The sequence below is a fragment of the Mastigoproctus giganteus genome, chromosome 3, assembly GCF_048544385.1.
Source record: "Mastigoproctus giganteus isolate SK-2022 chromosome 3, ASM4854438v1, whole genome shotgun sequence".
NCBI lineage: Eukaryota > Metazoa > Arthropoda > Arachnida > Uropygi > Thelyphonidae > Mastigoproctus > Mastigoproctus giganteus.
Window position 1 is genome coordinate 247,796,147 of NC_143577.1, and position 20,416 is coordinate 247,816,562.

The window sequence follows — 20,416 nt, forward strand, 5'->3', positions numbered from 1 at the left end:
TTCATTTCGATGCCATATGCTTGCATTTCACTATGTACTGTCTATGTACATAGTCATATTATGAAGGTACATATAATACATACATAGACAAAATTTTAGACTAGTTTTCCTTATATATTTCATACTTTGGAACTGAACCCTTTATTACTATGGGGGCCATAACTCAGTATTCGCGGCATTTCTCAGGAACGTAACCCCCGCGAATAGCAGGGGTTTACTGTATATACAGGGTGTTTCAGTTAAACGTTTCAGAACTTCTAAGAGGGGTAGGGTACATCCTGACAACTCGAAATCATATAGCAATGTGGGGTCGGAAATGCTTTCCTGAAGCGGTGTTGTACACAGAAGCACCATAAAAAGAAAAGAGACCGTAAGTGAGAAATCGTTTTAATAATACATGAAAAGAAGCAAAAGATACATGGATTAAAGTAAGTGTTCGAAGTTTCTTCCACGGGCTACAATGCACGCCTCACATCTCCGACGCATGGACATCCGAACATTCTGGAATACTCCAGGCGAATTTCTTCGGCAGCTACTGCGATTCTTGCAACCAGCTCCTCAGCATTGTCAACAGGGGTGTCATAAACTAGCGATTTCATATGACCCCAGAAATAAAAATCAAGACATGATAGGTCGGGTGACCGAGCAGGCCAACGCACGGGACCACCACGTCCGATCCACTGTTGACCAAATGTGACATCCAGGTAGTTACGAACATCTCCGCTATAATGGGCAGGGGCTCCATCGTGTTGGAACCACATTGTCTGTTGCGTCGATGCAGAAATCTGTTCATCTCTCAAAAGTTGTGGCAATACTTGCTGCAGAAAGATCAAGTAGATAGGTCCGGTTAGACGACACGGTAACAGGTAAGGTCCGATGAGGTGATCTCCCATAATACCGGCCCATACATTGACCGAAAATCGAATCTGTGCTGCACGACGTCGTATTGCATGCGGGTTCTCGACCGCCCAGATATGGTCGTTATGCGTGTTGAAAATTCCTTCCCTTGTGAAGGATGCCTCATCGGAAAACAACACTTCAGCAGGAAAAAGGGGATTTGTAGCACATTTTCCAAGGTACCACTGTGCGAAAGCAATACGAGGTTGAAGAAACTTCGAACACTTACTTTAATCCATGTACCTTTTGCTTCTTTTCATGTATTATTAAAACGATTTCTCACTTACGGTCTCTTTTCTTTTTATGGTGCTTCTGTGTACAACACCGCTTCAGGAAAGCATTTCCGACCCCACATTGCTATATGATTTCGAGTTGTCAGGATGTACCCTACCCCTCTTAGAAGTTCTGAAACGTTTAACTGAAACACCCTGTATATAAGGTCTTTTTTTTTTTATGTCGCATATATGTGGCCAATGTGGCCACATATGTTGGTTACTTTATTTCTTGAGAAGCCGTGTCAGCCACATACGTGTGAAGCTATTACGGCATACATATCAAGGTCGTTTGTGATTAGTTTATTGCACGTGCAACGAGCACTGCAATAAAACTAATTATGATAAAATAAACTCTCAAACATCACGATAAGTTTGTCCGTATTTTGTGAAAACAAGTTCATTAGCGCGCTGTATTATTCATCATATTGTGTTATGTTTTTCCACAAGTTTGTATAAGTGTGTTGTAAAAAAAAAAAAAAAATCTAAAAGGAATGGCTAAAAGAAAATTACTAAGATAAGAAGAACTAAGAGAAATTGCTGGAATTTACAATTAAGCAGAGTTAAACTTTTCACGGACAAACTGCTGTCGAGTTTTTTCAGAAGTTCAACTTTATCTGTTATGGACAGTGTACGATGTTTGCGCTTTACACCACAAGAGGCACTTCCTTTATGCATTGAAACCATGGCTGGGGCTAAATGTGAGCAGGTTATAATAATAAATGCAGAAAAACAAGTGAGAATGGCTTGCCAGTGTTTACGAGTTCACGCGAACAACTGATGCTGCCACCAAAACAGTAGCAGCAGTTTGGTGCGCTGACCCGGGAAATTTGAAATTAAGTTCGCGGAAATTATGTCCGAATTAGTGGTGGAACCAGATTATCGGTGGCTGGATTAGTTTTCCAAAGTGAAAGGAATGTATACTATAAGTGCTGAAATGGTGAATTTTTTTATTTTTTGTAATCGTTTTTCTATAGAGTATTTCTACAGAGTATTATTTACTATAGAAATGCCAGTGGAACTATACAGTATTTGGTTTCAAAAATCTTGCAAGAATTTAAGAGGTTCTGCTGTAATTTTTAACACTTGATTCACTGAGTCTAACTGCTAAATGGTTATTGAAATGTCATTACTATGCTTTGATAAGTGTCTAAAGTGATTAGTTAAAACAAGTTTAGTATCTAAAATAGTTTTAACTTCTATTAAATATTAGAAATTAAACATCAGAGTTACAATAATTTCAGCTTTCTCCATTCCTTTACTTTTAAAGGAAGCATATTATGTATTCTTCTGATATATATTATTTGTAAAATAATAAGAGGAGTTTACCTCAATATAGTACATAGAACACTTCCGTATGATACCCTCCAGAAATTAAAACAAAAAAAATCAAAAAAAATTAAGAGTAAAAAATAATTAAAAACCAATTTAACACAATTAAAAATCAATTTCACGCAATTAAAAATATTAAAAAGAATTAACAAAAATATTCAAAACGATTTTCCTTCCTTTATGCATTGGAACCATGGCTGGAGCTAAATGTGAGCAGGTTATATTAATTGATTTTAATTCTGTTAAATTGGTTTTTAATTACTTTTTACTCTAATGTAAGTTTTTCGATTTTTTTTATTTTAATTTCTGGAGAGTATCATATATGTTCTATGTACTATATTGAGGTAAACTCCTTATTGTTTTACAAATATTAATATCAATGTAGAATGTATTGAGCATTACAGCTCTGATTCATACTATCTGATATATATTATATATACATTTTTGTTTTTATTTATTTTCCTGAATTAGATTCTTCTCCAGGAACATGAGAATGATGATCTAGCCTTATCCATTACTGGAAAACCAGCTTTATTTTGGTCAGAATCTCCCAAGGTAGGTATATTAGAGTCTGTCTGCCATTGCTAATTGCAGATATTTGGTATACAGTTGAATCATTCTATAACAAAGTACCCAAATCTCCTGAGAAATTTCGCTATAAAACAGGAGTGACCAGTCTTTTCCTACATCATGTCACATTATATTGGAAATTTGTTGCATGCCACCTAGGGTGGATCCATTGCCTTGCTGAACCAATAACTACCTCCCCAATTGGAGATCCAATTGGTAAGGTAGATAATATTAAAGTTAAATTTATTTCTTTTATAAAATAAGAGTATACTATGTGGAAGAGCAGCCACATTGTTGAGTGTGATATTAAGTTCCAGAAAATTGGCTGTATGATTGACTGTGTTTTCTTTATTTCACTTAAGTTCACTGGGGTTTATTGTTTTGGCTACAGGTTCAAAATTTGTGTTCAAAACAAGGATGTCATCTATATGTCCATTTCCACTTGCAGTCTGCCAAACCAATGTACTTTTTCTGACAGAATCTCAGTTATCAGTTGATTCAACTACTGCTCATCTCAGTTGCCCAAATTATTCGCTGTATGATTCCTTTTGCCGCAAAGGCTGATCTTCAGGTAATTCTCCAGTGGAGCAAAGACAACTTGGTTGATTTCAATCCTTCTAAAACTTAGTCTTGTCTTATATCTCGCAAAAAGGATTCTTATCTTATCTTTGGTGACACTCCAATTTTTAGGCTGTTATTTGGATTTTAGGAGCATTAGCAACTAAGGCCATATTGCTCCGGGATATGCGGTGGTCATTCCCTGACCTTTCCGCATCCTCCGTATTTGGTGGTGACGGGCTCGAACCCCGGTCTAATCAAGAAGCGTGTGCTACGCACTGCTGCTCCTTCCCACCTGGTTACGGAGGCGCCAATTTTTAGGCAAAATGATATATCTCATTTGGGGATTACCCGGACTTTTAATCTCTCTTGGCACAAGTAACATTACAAATATTGCTTTCTCTGCATCTAAAATACTTGGTTTTCTCTTTCGCTCTCGGCGTTACTTTTCTTCCAAACAGCTGTTCACTCTGTACAAATCGCAAATCTGCCTTACCGTGGAATATTGTTCCCACATCTGGGATGATGCTCCCCAAAACCTCTGTCAGGCTTCTTGATTTCTATCAGAAGAGGGCAGTTAGATTAATGAATGATTCGTCTCTAACAGAGTCTCTCCACTTGCTGGCTCATAGACGTACTGTTTCTGCTGCATGCCTCTTCTACAGATATTTCCATGGGCACTGTTCTTCTGAATTGGCTTCTATAATTCCTGCTCTCTCTTTCAAAACAGTCTGAACTTGTGCCGCCACCATCCAACATCCATTTACTGTCCAACTTCAAACTCGCAGAACCAACTTTTCATCTTCCTCGTTTATTCATTCAACTGCCGTTTTCTGGAACAACCTTCCTTCGTACGTATTTCCTGAAAATTAGTCTACAGCAGTTCAAGTCCAATATCAATAAATATCTTCTTTCGTCTTCTCAACCTCCAACCCAAGCATGGTACTAAGTACTATCGGTTCTAATACCTCTCGTGTTTGGGGTTTACATAAAAAAAAACAATATATATATATATACAGTTGATTCCGGTTATTTGGGACACATCGGGACTAGTGCATTTTGGCCCAATTAAGCGGCTGCCCCAATTATCCGAAGTTTCATGTAAATAGTTAAAAATACAACGGACCCCCACTTTTCTGTTGGTTCACTGTACAAATAAATCATGTTACGATGGACTCACCATAGTAAAGTACCGTTCACTATATGATGTGTAGTAAGCGCCGGTCATTGTAATCACGTTTGTGAATTCAATTTTAATTCTATTAAACAGCGATTCTAATTAGCGAAAATAGGAGGAATATTATCCACAGGCTATAAAAGTAAAGATATATTAAGCACAAATTTACCCTTTATTACCAATTAAAAAATTAAATGATACGTGAAAATCGGAAGAATATACGTGATAATCAGAATAATTAATACGTACTGTAATATGTGCATACTAACTAGTTGACATTTCTGTTCACTGACATTTGTGGGTGGGGGTTAAAATTTAAAATAGTAAAAAAGATAAGCAACCAATAACAAAGAACATGGCACACACACAAATCTCAAGTAACACGATACTCGCAAGGGAGAATGGAGTAACAAGTTACGAAGCTTAAAAAATAGGAATGAAGAGAAGATTCTGAAAATTTGTTTTTTATATGATTGAAGATTTCATGGAAGGGAAAACACATTTCACCATAACATAAATTCACAGAATTCCGGCTATCGTATTATCGCAAATTCAATAAGGTCGAGTTTACTATCCATTTATGATAGATTGCACTAACAGAAAAGCCTAATAAACAGGTGACTGCTAATTGTTTTTATTGTTTTATGGTTGTGACCTCCAGAAATCTGACTGAACTATGTGGTACAGTCGGAGACAAGCATAGGGTAATCTCCAGTGCTGGGGTTTCCTGTCCCGATTAAATGACATGTCCCAATTAAGCGAAGTAAATCCTGGCTATTTACTCGATTGGGTTCTGTTTTTTTAGGTTTGCCCAAAATAAACGGCTGCCCCAATTAACCGGTGGCCCAAATAACCGGAATCCACTGTATATCGAAATGCAAAAAAGTTATTGTTAGGGTTGGCAGGCATAGACTTCTTCATAGTAGTGTAAGAATAGATTAGAAACTGAACTGGAAATTTGGGAACCCATGGGTACTCTAATGGTTTGCTTATATGTATGTTTGCCATCGAAGATAAAATTATTAAATAAACAGAGATTAACATAATTGTTCCATATATTTTCATTGTTATTTAATCTGTCTTTGTATCTGTGATAAAGCTGTTTTAGCACAAATACAAGTAAGGTTTGAGGGATTGAAGTAAAAAGGTTTGTGTGCTAGATATGGTTTCTATGCTAGATATGGTGATATCAGATTTGAAGGTATTAATGACTGCTCAGTTAATTCTTTATAGTAGTATGTAGTAGTAATATATATTATTTATAGTAGCAATACCTCAAATTCATCAAATTTATTTACCAAACTCCTAGCATTGGTGTACATGCAAGTATACATGCACCTGTTCCTATTCTTAGATACCCTAACACAACCCATGTGATTACTTGTACCACAATGACTCCCAAGGCACCTCCGTAGCCAGGTGGGTAGGAGCAGCAGTGCATAGCACACGCTTCTTGATTAGACCAGGGTTCAAGCCCGTGCCCACCTAATACGGAGGATGCAGAAAGGTCAGGGAATAACCACCTCATATCCCCGGAGCAATATGGCCTTAGTTGCTAATGCTCCTAAAAACCAAATAATAATATATAAACAATGACTCCCAGCAGGCCGACCGGGCTAGCCGGGTGGGTAAAGCGCCTGACTGGCAACCCAAAGGTCGCGGGTTCGAGTCCCGCCTCGGGCTTGGATCGAAGTACTGCAAAAAAAAAAACCTTGGGAGGTGCACTATGGGCACAGAAGCCGATGCGCCAATAAAAATAAAAAGAAAAAAAGACTCCCAGCAGTCTCTGAAATACCCTGCATCTTGTTTTCCAGGCTGCTGCTCATTCCAATAGAAGCAGTGCAAGAATCACTTTCACCTCTGCCAGTGGCTACTGTTAATCTATTAGTCCTTGTATTAGTCCTTGTATCCCCCCATATATTAGTCCTTGTATTAGTCCTTGTATCCCCCCAAGCTAGCAGTTTTCCGACCCACCTAACACTGCCTCGATGGCATCAGCAAATATTCTTGCACCCTTTCTATTTAAGTGTATCCCATCCCTGTAAAAGCAGTCTCTCCTGTTAACAAGTACAGTCCAGGCTGAAAAAAATTCTACCCCTTGAGCCTTGCACAATCCCTCCAGGGCCGAATTGATCGACAAGGCTCTCATCATATACTCCCTCCTATCGTGTCTGGGCAGAATTGCAAACACTTTCAAATTCAACCCTAATTCACGGCTTTTTTTCAACAGTGACCTGTACTTTTAAGTAATTCTGCCGGTCTCCCACTCTTAATATCATTATTGCCGTGTACTACAATATCACCCTTTGTGCCCTTAAAAAATGATATCTCCTCTACATGTCATCAACCTTTGTCCCTGGCAGACATAATCTGGTCCTGTTCCACCTTTTTACCTAGCATGTTCCCCATTTCCCTGACAATAGATAAAAGCAGAAAGGCCAATGCCGCTGTCAATAACCATTATGGCTCTTACAAAAAAGGAATGTGCTCTTTTAGTAAAACTGTTCTACCTGAATAATAGTGATGCTAATGCAGCACTACGCGAATATTGGAAACTTAAAGGTTTGCGTAAAGGACTTTTGATGTCAGTGGGGCTCTTTGAAAACTAAAAAAGAAATTTGAAGCGACCATGGAGTTAGGTGTAATTTCAGGCAGGGGATGACCACTTATCAGAACAGAGGTAGTGGATGAGTTGGGTGCAGTGGTCAGAATATGAAACAATACCAGTCAGTAGTGCCAAAGGTGTGTCAAGAGACTTGAACCTTCCTTGGTCTACTGTACGTAAAGTGCTTCAAATAATTTTATGCTGGTTCCCGTATAAGATTCACATAGTGCAAGAACTAAATTCTTGTGATCAGCAACAACGAATAGACTTTGCTCTATGATTTCTGGCTTGTATGGAACTTGACAATACTTGGGCTTGAATGATCTTGTGGTCTGATGAGGCACATCTCACTCTTCATGGGGCTGTATATGCACAAAACTGCCGAATACGGGGAACTTCTCGTCCCTCTGCTGTGCATGAGTGGCACTACAAGTCCATACGTTACAGCATGGTGTGCATTCAGAACAGAGTTTATAATCGGAACATTTTTCTTTGAAGAGTCTACACCTCATGTCCCCTCCCCTAAGGTGTCTGGTAACTAGTGCACGGTACTGTGCTCTTCTATGAGATTAGAAAGCATTGCCTTCTAAGAAAGGCAATTCTTGGAGACCGTAGTGTTCATGCAAGATGGTGCCCGTCCCCATGTTTGTCGACAAGTGAAGGAACTGCTCCGTTCAATATTCGGAAATTATCGCATCATTTCTAGAGACTTTCCGCAGTTCTGGCCAGCCCGATCACAGATCTCAATTCCTGTGATTTCTGGCTATGGGGATACCTGAAATACAGAGTTTACTGTGTCAGAATACAAATGCTTGTTGATTTGAAAGCAAGCATTAAACAGCATTAAAACATCTCCAATGAGGTGCTACGCGAAACTTTGTCACAATCAGTCCTCCATTTTCAGAATGTTTTCTCAAGTGAAGGAAAGCACATAGAACAATATTTGTAGATTTCTAAGTTCTGATATTAAAATCTAATCCTAAGTTAAGTATTCCATCTCATGTTTACAGTGCCAATTTCTCCCCTGGTAGCAGAAATTTGAACTAATTTTTTTTCTTCTACAAATCGCTTCCCTAAATGACATACCGACAGATTTTCACAGCGCTATCTCTAACCGTTTTGACACTAGGGTCTCCTGAATATGGAAACTTATTTTATAACCATCTGGTACATATAAACTATAAACATTGCCATCATCTTATGCTGTTCGGTGATGCTGTATGTGCATGTTTGAAAGTATATAGCATTTATAGCTTTATTTTAAACACTTACCCTAGGCTTTATTTCATTTTAATTCATTTATAAACTTTATTTAGAAGCCACGTCCTAAACCTCGTTCTGGCCCACCATCATCTTCAAAAAGTTCTAAATCAGGATCTAAATCTGGAGGAAGTGGGAACAATTCCAACAGCGCAAGACGAAGACGAACACGTTGTAAAAAATGTGAAGCCTGTATGAGAGCTGATTGTGGAGAATGCCATTTCTGTAAGGATATGAAGAAGTTTGGAGGTCCAGGTAGAATGAAACAATCCTGTATTAGTAGGCAGTGCATGGCTGTAAGTATGGTTCATTTTTATATATATATGTAATGTGAAAAAAAGTGAGGGAGAGTGATAGAACGGGATAGAAGGCCACAAATAAAAAAAAGCATGAGATAAATAATTACAGGATTAATAAAATAATTAAAAAATTGACAAAATAAGACTACTTAATAATACAAAATAAGATAAAATAGACTACTTCCTTGCCGACCGGGCTTTCCGAGTGGGTAAAAGTACCTGCCCGGCAACCCAAAGGTCGCGGGTTCGATTCCCGCCTCGGGCTTGGATCAAAGTACTACAAAAACCTTGGGAGGTGCAATATGGCCACAGAAGCCGATGCGCCAAACAACCCCTGGCTTGTAGCCGTGAAGGGAGTTGTATACAGCAATGTGCTTTCTGTATATAATAAAGAATTCTTCTACCAAATCAAATCAAATCAACTACTTCCTCTTTTTTTCTATTTTTCTGCCTTGTTTCCACTTTCTTGTTATTTTAGTCAACATATATATTTATGGTCAAATAAGCAGTTCCCTGAGCTACATACTCCGGCTATGTAACATAGCTAGACATATCAGACCTCAGAATTTTACCTTTACACCACCTGTATGTAAGCACTAAGCCATCTGTATTGTTCTGTTTAGTAATGTATATTATAGCCATTATTATTCAAAAACTTGTTATTAATGTATATTCTCTAAAATTATAATTTATTTAATTTTTCTACCCTTTCTTGACTATAGCTGCTTAGCACTGGCCAGAATGTGGGTCTTATACTTTCTTATTATACATTCTAAGTATTCACCGTATTTACATAAACATTCCATGTGTTAGTCGTACCTTTGTTCTCCTTTGTTCCCTCCAATCAAAAATTTGTAGAAAGCCCTCTTAGGCCTTTGCCCAGCTCACCCCACAGTTCTTTATATTGAAGCAGGTGCACTGGTGTTGCTGTACTGAAACCATAACTTTTCACCTTCCTGAATCCATACAATTCAGTAATTCTAAAAATTCTATAATTTCAAAAATCCTAAATAAATTCTAATCCTATTTTACCACAACAGCTAAAGCAGTAATTTCTATCTATATATATTCAATAATTCTGCATGTGTTATATTAAGAACCAAATTATTGAAAAGCACAAACATTCTGGAACCTACTAGATACATGCAAGATAACTAGATAAGGATACGCAGAATTACCATTATAAGCTGTTCATGGTGATGACTTCATTACTGCCAGGAACCTTTTCAAATAATCCTACTTCTAGGAAAATGTGTGCTCCGTGTGTTTCTGTATTTATAGCTCCATAGAGATTATATTTTATTTCTAAAAATGTTGACCCATGAATTTTGTATCTTTCTGTCTAAATTTTGTTTAATTTTTTCTTGCTGAATTTTCTTTTATACATTAATCTTTTTATTTTTGTTTTCTCCTAATCTCTTTCTTCCCTTATTGTTTTTAAATGTTACTTTAAACTTGTGTGGTTGTTCTGAAAGTTTGGATGTTTTTTATTTTTGTTTTCCCCTTTTCTTTTTATTTTAAATGTCCTTCCATTCTCATTTCTGTTCATCTGCCTGACTTGTTACACACACACACACACACACACACACACACACACACACACACACACACACACACACACACACACACACACACAATTTTTTATATAACGTGTTGTGACCTTTGAATTTAATGAAATTAAATTTCAACTGGCTAGTTATCTATGTGAGGAGAGAAAGTACAGCCACTCCCCGACTTACGTAAGCGTTGCGTTCTGCAGAACTCTACGTAGTCAGAATTTTACGTAAGTTGGAATTTCCCTAAATGCTTATGCAGCACTCACAAGTTTGATTGAAATAAAAAAGAAATGTTCGACGAACATGTAAATAGAATTATTTATTCAATTTTTTTATCTCACGCACAGGAAAAATTACAAAAGTGTACAAAATTATAAAATTACAGGAAGAGAGAGAGGAGACAAGCATAGCGTCAGCAAGTTTTACCTTTCGAGCATCATTGCCAGAATTAACTCTCCAGCTGATAAGCATGCCACTGCAGAAGTTGAGGGCTTTGGAGATCTAGAAGGGATATTTTCCAGTACATCACAAAATTTCTCTGCAGCTGCAGAATCAGCACTGGCAACTTCACTGCATTCTTTAATGTTTTGGAAACCAGTGTGATGCTTGACCCTATTAAACCACCTGTTGCTTGCCATTAACTTTGCTTGGGGGTTCGCCATACTTAACCTTATTAATATCTTCATAAATACTTCTTGCTTTTGGTTCAATGGCCATTAGATTCAGGGGCACTAGCTTCTGAATCCGATTTGCCATCCATATTATTAACAGCTTTTCCATCTTCGATATAGCACCTGAACACTGTTTTGCGAGGCGTCTCCGTAGCCAGGTGGGAAGGAGCAGCAGTGCGTAGCACACGCTTCTTGATTAGACCGGGGTTCGAGCCCGTCACCACCAAATACGGAGGATGCGGGAAGGTCAGGGAATGACCACCTCATATCCCCGGAGCAATATGGCCTTAGTTGCTAATGCTCCTAAAAACCAAATAACAACAACAACTGTTTTGTGATCATTGTTGATCTTAAATGCATTGATCCTTTAACATGTTCTTTTTATACATGCACTGTCCCTTAAAATAGTATTCACTGTTGAAGCAGCGAGACCTAATTCCGTGCAATAAATAATAAACTTTGTCCTGCTTTGTACTTTTTAATTAATCATCTTCATTTCTAAATCGATTTTGTTTCGTTTCCTACCACTGATGCCACTTGCACTTTCCTTTGGTCGCTTTCCCTTCACCATTGTAATAAGTAAATAGGAATGAAGAGAAGATTCTGAAAATTTATTTATGTTTTTTATATGATTGAAGATTTCAGTGAAGGGGAACTCAGTTGACCATAAAACTGTAATGTAAAAACCCACAGAATTCCAGGTATCGGGATTATTGCAAATGCAATAAGGTCGAGTTTACTTCTCGTTTATAATAATTTGCGCTAACAGAAAAGCCCACTAAACCAGAAAGTGCAAATTGTTTTTATTATTTTATGGTAGTTACCTCCAGAAATGTGTTTAGAAAAAATATCAGAAAGGCATTCAGAATTGATTCTTATAATGGACCATATGATAACGATGAAAGTTTAGTGCAATTTACATTATAAAAATGACCTTTTAGAGAGATAAATAGTTTAGTTCTATAGCAAAATAGCAAAAATTTCAGCTTCTGAGGTCTTGGAACAAATTACCAAAAAAACATGTTATTGGGTTCACATTGTAATGTTTTCATGATACCTCCATTTATTCCTATGGAATGCAAAATACGTTTCCACGATTTTTTTAAGTTTGCACTGGCCAGCCAAAACTTATGTAAAGTCGAATTTCCATAAGTCAGGTATTACGTGAGCCAGGGAGTGGCTGTACATAATTTGTCTATTTTTTATGTTTTGTTTTTTGTGTTTTTGCTGGCACAGCAAAAGTCCGAGGCTTCCTTCCACTATATGGCTAGATCTTTTGAAATTTAATAAAATAAACAAATAGCAACACATATATCAGTTTATAATATGTAGTCAATTTATTTTTATCACTTATTTCCACATAGATTTTAATAAAATTGAAATACAACATGAATTGCATTTCTTCTGTAATTATTACAATAAACAAATATACAGCAGACTCTCGATTTACCGGGATCAAATTAACTCCAAATAATAATAAAAAAAAAAATAATAATAATAAAAAAAAATGAAATAAAAAAATAAAAATCGACCAGAAATTATAAAGTTCAAGTAATAACTAGAATAGGTATAAACAGATGTTTTTCAAGTTGTAAATAAGCGACAACAAGTGGCGTTATAAGTCGTCATTGGGAGATTAATGTACTTATTATCTTGCAACCCACGCTGTCTTCACACCCTGCCACTCAAAAAAAAAAAAAAAAAAAAAGGAACAAATGTTCAGTTTGTTTTAGTGCATCATGTCAATTTTTGTGTTCTGCCGCACCACAAAAAAGAAAAAAATGTTTCATTATTTATGTCAGGGATGTCATTTTTTTTTTTTTTTTTTTGTAAATATTTTTTTTGTTTAGAAATTGCGAAAATGATGGGTAAATGCAAAAGAGTTGTGCTTTCAATTAAAAAAAAAACTTGAAATTATTCAAAAGTTTGAAAACAGTGCATCTGTTAAATCTTTAGTGAACCATTATAATGTTGGTGACCAAACCATACGTGACATCGTAAAAAATAAAGGGCAGTATCGTATTGGACACGCAAGTAGTGCATGGTAAGTTTTTTTTATCTACTGCCATTTTTTTATGTAGGTTGCTGAACATTTTTCGATATTTTTTGGATTAACCGGGAAATCGATTATCTGGGATTTTTTTTTACCCTCTATCCTGAAAAATCAAGTCTACTATATAATTCTTTACTGATATATTTAGTAAATTGATAACAAAAAAAATGAGGTCTTCAAAAAGGAGCAACAAATCATGTGCAGTGCTTAAACTGAGAACTTTTTTTTTCTATGCATACATCCTATTCCCCATTCATTCCTCCAATTAGCACACAGTAGCAAACATAATCCAGTGCTTCAAATATAATATACAATATATGGATAAAAATATGTAATATATATATATGGTGGGGAGAAGTAACTATAATATACAGTGTGTGAATAGAAATATATGATGAGTTTGTGGGAAATAATAATAATAATAATAATTACTAGATTTCTATTTGTTTGATTTTAACAAAATTTAGGATGCTATTGGAGTAGTGTGATGAAATTTGGAAATGTGTATGGCTCATTTCAGAGTTGTCCCCATATATGGACTTGGTGATGGGCTGTATATAAGTTTTAGACTACTACCACCATTTCAAAGAGAGTAGAGAGTCTGTTGAAAGCAATCTGCATTCTGGAGAGTCCTCATCTTCAAATATTGATGAAATTGTGTCTCGAGTGTATAAAATGATTAAAGATCAACTGTTCATGAAATTTAATTGTGAAGAAACTTGTATCTTGAAATCACAAAGAAACTTGAAATCATTTATGAAGAAACATATCACCATTTGATCATGTCATTCTATTTTAATGAAAACTTTAAACATGAGGCATTTTTGCAAAGTTTGTGTCACAGCTCTTAACAGAGGAACAGGTTGAATGCTGCCTTCAAGTCTCTTGTGATTTGTTTGAACATTCAACTAATGATAAGATGTATCATAACCGGAGCGAAAATGGTTTATGTGTGTGGTCCTAAAACTAAACAACAGTCATCCCAGTTGAGGCTTCCCCATTCCTCACCTAAAAATGCACAGCCAGCAGCAAAATGAACGCTGTGTTACTACCATTTTTTGACTGTGAGAGTGTTGTCTGCCATGAATATGCTCCAATGTAACAAACAATTAATAAAAATTCCTACATTTACATTCTGTGATGCCTTTGCAATCTAGTTTGATAAAGCGGACCGGAAGAGTGGAACTCCAAAGACTAGTTGCTTCACCATGATAATGCGATTACATTCATTGTTACGTATACAGTGATTTTTGTTCAAACACAGAATTGATCAAGTTCAGCTGCTTCTGTATTGATTAGATATGTGCCATGTGACCCCACCCCAAGAGTGTACAAAATTATAGCTGTTTATGTAAGGAAAGTACACCATTAACAGCTGATGATGTACAACATGATAAAGAATGATACGATGGTTTGGCTTTCAGCAATTTTGAAATGGGCTCCACTGAAATGCTTCCAAGAGCGGGAAAATCATCGGGCTAAGTATACCACCCTAAAAGGATACTTTTCCAAAGGAGGAATTAAGTCATACAACCTCTAGTGTGCATATTGTCACGATATCATAGCAGTCCAAATACTTTTTTTTTTGAGCAGACTCCATAAGTTCTGTTACTCTGCAGACTAGATAAATCTTTCCTGATAATTAAAAGTTGATCAAATAAAACTAGTACTAATCATTGCCTTAAAGTATTTCAATGTTAACCGCAAAAGAATAAATTAAATCATAAACATCATTTTCATTTTTGTAATGCCTGTATTAAAATATTACTTTTTAGCCTGTTTTGCCACATACAGCTTGCTGTATGATCTGTGGAAAAGATGGATGGGATAAAATGAGTAATCCCCCACCAGAGAATGAAAATTCTAGTCTCATGGAGTGTTCTCAGTGTTGGGAAATTGTTCATCCTAAATGTTTGCAAGAGAAGTTTCCAGATCTCCCTATAGAAGGAAATGTGAATGATGACTTGCCCAATAGTTGGGAATGTCCAAAATGTTGTCGTGATGGTAAACCTGAACAAGTCAAGGTAATGTTTTTTTATCTTTTTTTAAATTAGCAACAAGATGAAAATAATATACATTATTTAGAAATGTAAATTTTAATTATTAATAACTAAATTTTTTTAAATAAAATTAAAATTTGGCCATATTCAGTATCATCCAAACTTTGTTGAACAGAATTTGTACAGTTTGTTCATAACTTTATAAAGAGTGGTTATGAACTTTATGAACAAAATTATCTTCAAAAATGCTGAGATAAAAATGTCTATAGTAAATGGCATGAAAGACAAAGGAAAGTAACTCGTGCATAATTGATAAAAATTCGCCCAACCAGTCATGAACTTAACGCTTGTAATGCATTATCATGTTATAAGGAATAAATAATTTCTATTTGTGAAATCATAGTAGTGAAGTTATGTTACAAATATTCTGTATTGAAAATATATGATCATTTTAAAAAATGATTATTCATATTAATTTCCTTGTAGATTATTTATTTACAATAGTAGTAGTGGCAATTGATGCAAGAAAGCAAACTTATATAGCATCAGCCAAAAAACAACAATGACGCAAACACTTCACCCATCCATAACCTTCCAAGAATTTGCCTAGTTCTTCCTTGAATTTGTTCAAGCCAACCACTTCCATAACAACACGTGGAAGCCTGTTCCAACAATCATCCACCCACTGGGTGAAGCACATCTATCCTGCAACTGTCTTCAACTTGAATTTATGACCCTTCGTGTGTGTGTGTAGTCTCAGCAAGAGGAAGAATGCCATTAACATTTAGCTTATTCACCCGATTCAAGGCCTTAGACACCTCAGTTAGATCTCCCTGCAGGCGCCTAGTCTCTAGACGCTGCAGTTCACAGAACTGAAGCCTTTCTAGGTAAAAGCACCCTTTTGTTCCCTTCACTAATCTGGTTACCTTTCTATGCACCCATTCCAGTTCTACACCCTTCCTAAAGTGAGGCCTCCAGACTTGTATACAGTAGTCAAAATGGATGCGGCCTAACCATGGCATTGTACAAGGGGATAATCACCTCTTTATCCTTGCTAGCAAAGTTTTTGTATATCATTTACAAAAACCATAGGCTGTCCTGGTAGCATGTCTACATACATTGCTCAGAATTTCATGTCTGATTGCACAATTACTGCCAGATTTTTTTTCATTTTCTGTTACTGTCTGTCTTCCTCCCCTCCCCCTGCTATGCCTAAACCGTCAGCACTTGTCCCACACAATGAAAAATTCACCAATGTTCAAATTCAAATCACTTACAAAAAACCTCTTTTGGCTTTACCAAATTGCAGTGCCTCATTCCTCTTTTTTATATATATATAATAGGCCCTTGCCACTTTAATCTTTGGAAACTAGGTAGCATGGCCTGCCGAATACTAATAAATCTACTGGGTACCTGACCTGCCTTCCTGGGGCTAAGCGTGGTAATGGTAGATCCTAATAAGGGCCCAACGGCTAAATGGTCAGAAGTACAACAGAACATAACACTAAACATTAATCACTACCCATGCTCTTTTAAATCTCTGGCCTACACAGTGTTCTGTGCTTTACAAAGTACAAGATTACACAATGTGGAGATGGGGAAAACCCTTGATGCCATCAGACAATGAAATTACTGTTACCCATATGCAATACCTTGCATTTGTCAATGCTAAATTTCAACTGCCATTTTTCAGCCCATCAACCTAATTTTCCTAGATCTTGTTCCAGTAGCTATCCTGATTACTGTCATTAACAGTAATCAGGGTAGCTACTGGAACAAGGTGCAAACTTAGACATTAAGATTAATATAGCTTCATCAATAACATTAATAAATATTGAAAACAACAATAGGCCCAGCACTGAACTATTGGACTCCACTAATATTACGGTGCCTCCGTAGCCAGGTGGGAAGGAGCAGCAGTGCATAGCACACGCTTCTTGATTAGACCGGGGTTCGAGCCCGTCACCACCAAATACAGAGGATGCGGAAAGGTCAGGGAATGACCACCGCATATTCCTGGAACAATATGGCCTTAGTTGCTAATGCTCCTAAAAAAAAAAAAAAACCCACTAATATTATTAGTCCACAAAGAGCAGTGCCCATTAATAACCACTCTCTGTCTTCTTCCACTTAACCATCCTTTTATCCATAGTAGTTTATGTGTGACAGTACCAAAAGCCTTCCAGAAATCCAAGTATATAATATCAAAAATTTTTTTTTGCATCCAGTTCCTTGATCACTGCACCATAGTAACCTATCAGATTGGTTAGGCAAGGCTCCCCCCCCCCCCTCTTAACAAATCCATGCTGTGGCTGCAGTATAATTACATTTCTGTCCAGATGATCCTGCATTACTTCTTTAACCACGGAGCAATATGGCCTTAGTTGCTAATGCTCCTAAAAACCAAACAGACAAACAACAAACTTCTTTAACCAATGAGTCCATTGTTGTTCCTGGAGCAGATTTTAAGCTGACAGGTCTGTAATTACTCTTGTCACTTTTTGATCCCCACTTATGAAGTGAGGATACATTTTGACATCTCACCATATATTTTGAGATTCACCATATAACTGTGTGCTGATTATATCATTTCTCATATGAAACTCTTTGCCAAGCTTTCATCCAGGAGTAGAGTCCTCTTGCTTATGAATGTTAAAAATGGTTCACTCATCAGCATCAGATACCTGGGCCAAGCAGAAGCCAAATTTTTATTATCTAGTTAAGATGCCTTCTAAGAGGCTCAAGACTCACTAGTAGCATTAGCATTAGTAGAGGCATATGATGCAAGAAAGCAAGCTTATGCAGCATCAGCCAAAAAAAAAAAAAAAAAAACCCTTCCACTTCACCCCTCCGTTCATTCAAAATACCTATCCAGCTGAGCCTTAAATTTATTTAGGCTATCAATTTCCACAACAAGGGATGGAAGTCTGTTCCACTAACCAACTACCCACTGGCTAAAGGCAAATTTCCGCACATCTTTCCTACATCTGTCTTTCCTCGATTTCAATTTATGCCATCTCAGGTGATTATTCTGATTAGCTATCCTGATTACTGTCATTAACAGTAATCAGGGTAGCTACTGGAACAAGGTGCAAACTTAGACATTAAGATTAATATAGCTTCATCAATAACATTAATAAATATTGAAAACAACAATAGGCCCAGCACTGAACTATTGGACTCCACTAATATTACGGTGCCTCCGTAGCCAGGTGGGAAGGAGCAGCAGTGCATAGCACACGCTTCTTGATTAGACCGGGGTTCGAGCCCGTCACCACCAAATACAGAGGATGCGGAAAGGTCAGGGAATGACCACCGCATATTCCTGGAACAATATGGCCTTAGTTGCTAATGCTCCTAAAAAAAAAAAAAAACCCACTAATATTATTAGTCCACAAAGAGCAGTGCCCATTAATAACCACTCTCTGTCTTCTTCCACTTAACCATCCTTTTATCCATAGTAGTTTATGTGTGAAAGTACCAAAAGCCTTCCAGAAATCCAAGTATATAATATCAAAAATTTTTTTTTGCATCCAGTTCCTTGATCACTGCACCATAGTAACCTATCAGATTGGTTAGGCAAGGCTCCCCCCCCCCCCCCCTCTAACAAATCCATGCTGTGGCTGCAGTATAATTACATTTCTGTCCAGATGATCCTGCATTACTTCTTTAACCACGGAGCAATATGGCCTTAGTTGCTAATGCTCCTAAAAACCAAACAGACAAACAACAAACTTCTTTAACCAATGAGTCCATTGTTGTTCCTGGAGCAGATTTTAAGCTGACAGGTCTGTAATTACTCTTGTCACTTTTTGATCCCCACTTATGAAGTGAGGATACATTTTGACATCTCACCATATATTTTGAGATTCACCATATAACTGTGTGCTGATTATATCATTTCTCATATGAAACTCTTTGCCAAGCTTTCATCCAGGAGTAGAGTCCTCTTGCTTATGAATGTTAAAAATGGTTCACTCATCAGCATCAGATACCTGGGCCAAGCAGAAGCCAAATTTTTATTATCTAGTTAAGATGCCTTCTAAGAGGCTCAAGACTCACTAGTAGCATTAGCATTAGTAGAGGATTATGATGCAAGAAAGCAAGCTTATGCAGCATCAGCCAAAAAAAAAAAAAAAAAAAAACCCCTTCCACTTCACCCCTCCGTTCATTCAAAATACCTATCCAGCTGAGCCTTAAATTTATTTAGGCTATCAACTTCCACAACAAGGGATGGAAGTCTGTTCCACTAACCAACTACCCACTGGCTAAAGGCAAATTTCCGCACATCTTTCCTACATCTGTCTTTCCTCGATTTCAATTTATGCCATCTCAAGTGATTATTCTGAGCAAGAGGCAGTATCCCATCAGCATTGAGCATGAGTATCCCATCAGCATTGAGCATACACCTCTATCAGATCACCTCGCCGGTGCCTAGTCTCCAGACACTGTAATTTGCAAAACTTAAGCCTTTCTTCGTAAGAGCAACCCTTCGTTCCGTTCACTAACCTTGTTGCCCTTCTCTGTACTCGTTCCAGCAGCTCTACATCCTTCTTGAAATGAGGCCTCCAGACCTGTATACAGTACTCAAGGTGCGGCCTGACCATTGCCTTATACAAGGGAATAATCACCTCTCATCCTTGCTAGAAAAATTCCTGTATATCATTGATAAGACACCATGAGCTACTCTTGCAGCCCATGTGCACTGCTCAGAGAACTTCATATCTGCCTGCACAATTACCTCCAGGTCCTTTTCATTCTCTACCACTGTCAGTGTAGTACCACAGAGTTGATACATTGTTCTGGGGTTGCTGTTTCCCATATGTAGTACTTTACATTTGTCAATGTTAAACTTCATTTGCCACCTCTCAGCCCATCTGCTTAACCTTTCCATATCCTGTTGCAGCAGCATAGCGTCAGTAGCGTCCTTAACAACCCTGCCAACCTTTGTATCGTCTGCAAACTTGATATACCATCATTGATATTATTTATAAATACAGAAAACAACAATGGACCCAACACTGAACCCTGAGGACTCCACTAATAACATTAGTCCATGGTGAGCAGTGTCCATTAATTACCACTGTCTGTCTTCTACCACTCAACTATCCATTTATCCAAAGCAACAATTTGCCACCAATGCCACACTGCTCCAATTTGTGCAGC

At 37.2% G+C, this 20,416-nt stretch overlaps 1 protein-coding gene across 2 annotated transcripts in view; it reads left to right on the top strand.

Moving 5' to 3' along the window:
- LOC150089008 (lysine-specific demethylase 2A-like) overlaps positions 1-20,416 on the top strand; it is a 413,108-nt gene that overhangs the window by 365,792 nt on the left and 26,900 nt on the right. For both annotated transcript variants that reach the window (XM_090369764.1, XM_090369765.1), the window contains exons 12-14: positions 2,973-3,056; positions 8,728-8,967; positions 15,026-15,274. In XM_090369764.1, coding sequence (XP_090225890.1) covers positions 2,973-3,056; positions 8,728-8,967; positions 15,026-15,274 — 573 coding nt within the window. The remainder of the gene's footprint in view (positions 1-2,972; positions 3,057-8,727; positions 8,968-15,025; positions 15,275-20,416) is intronic.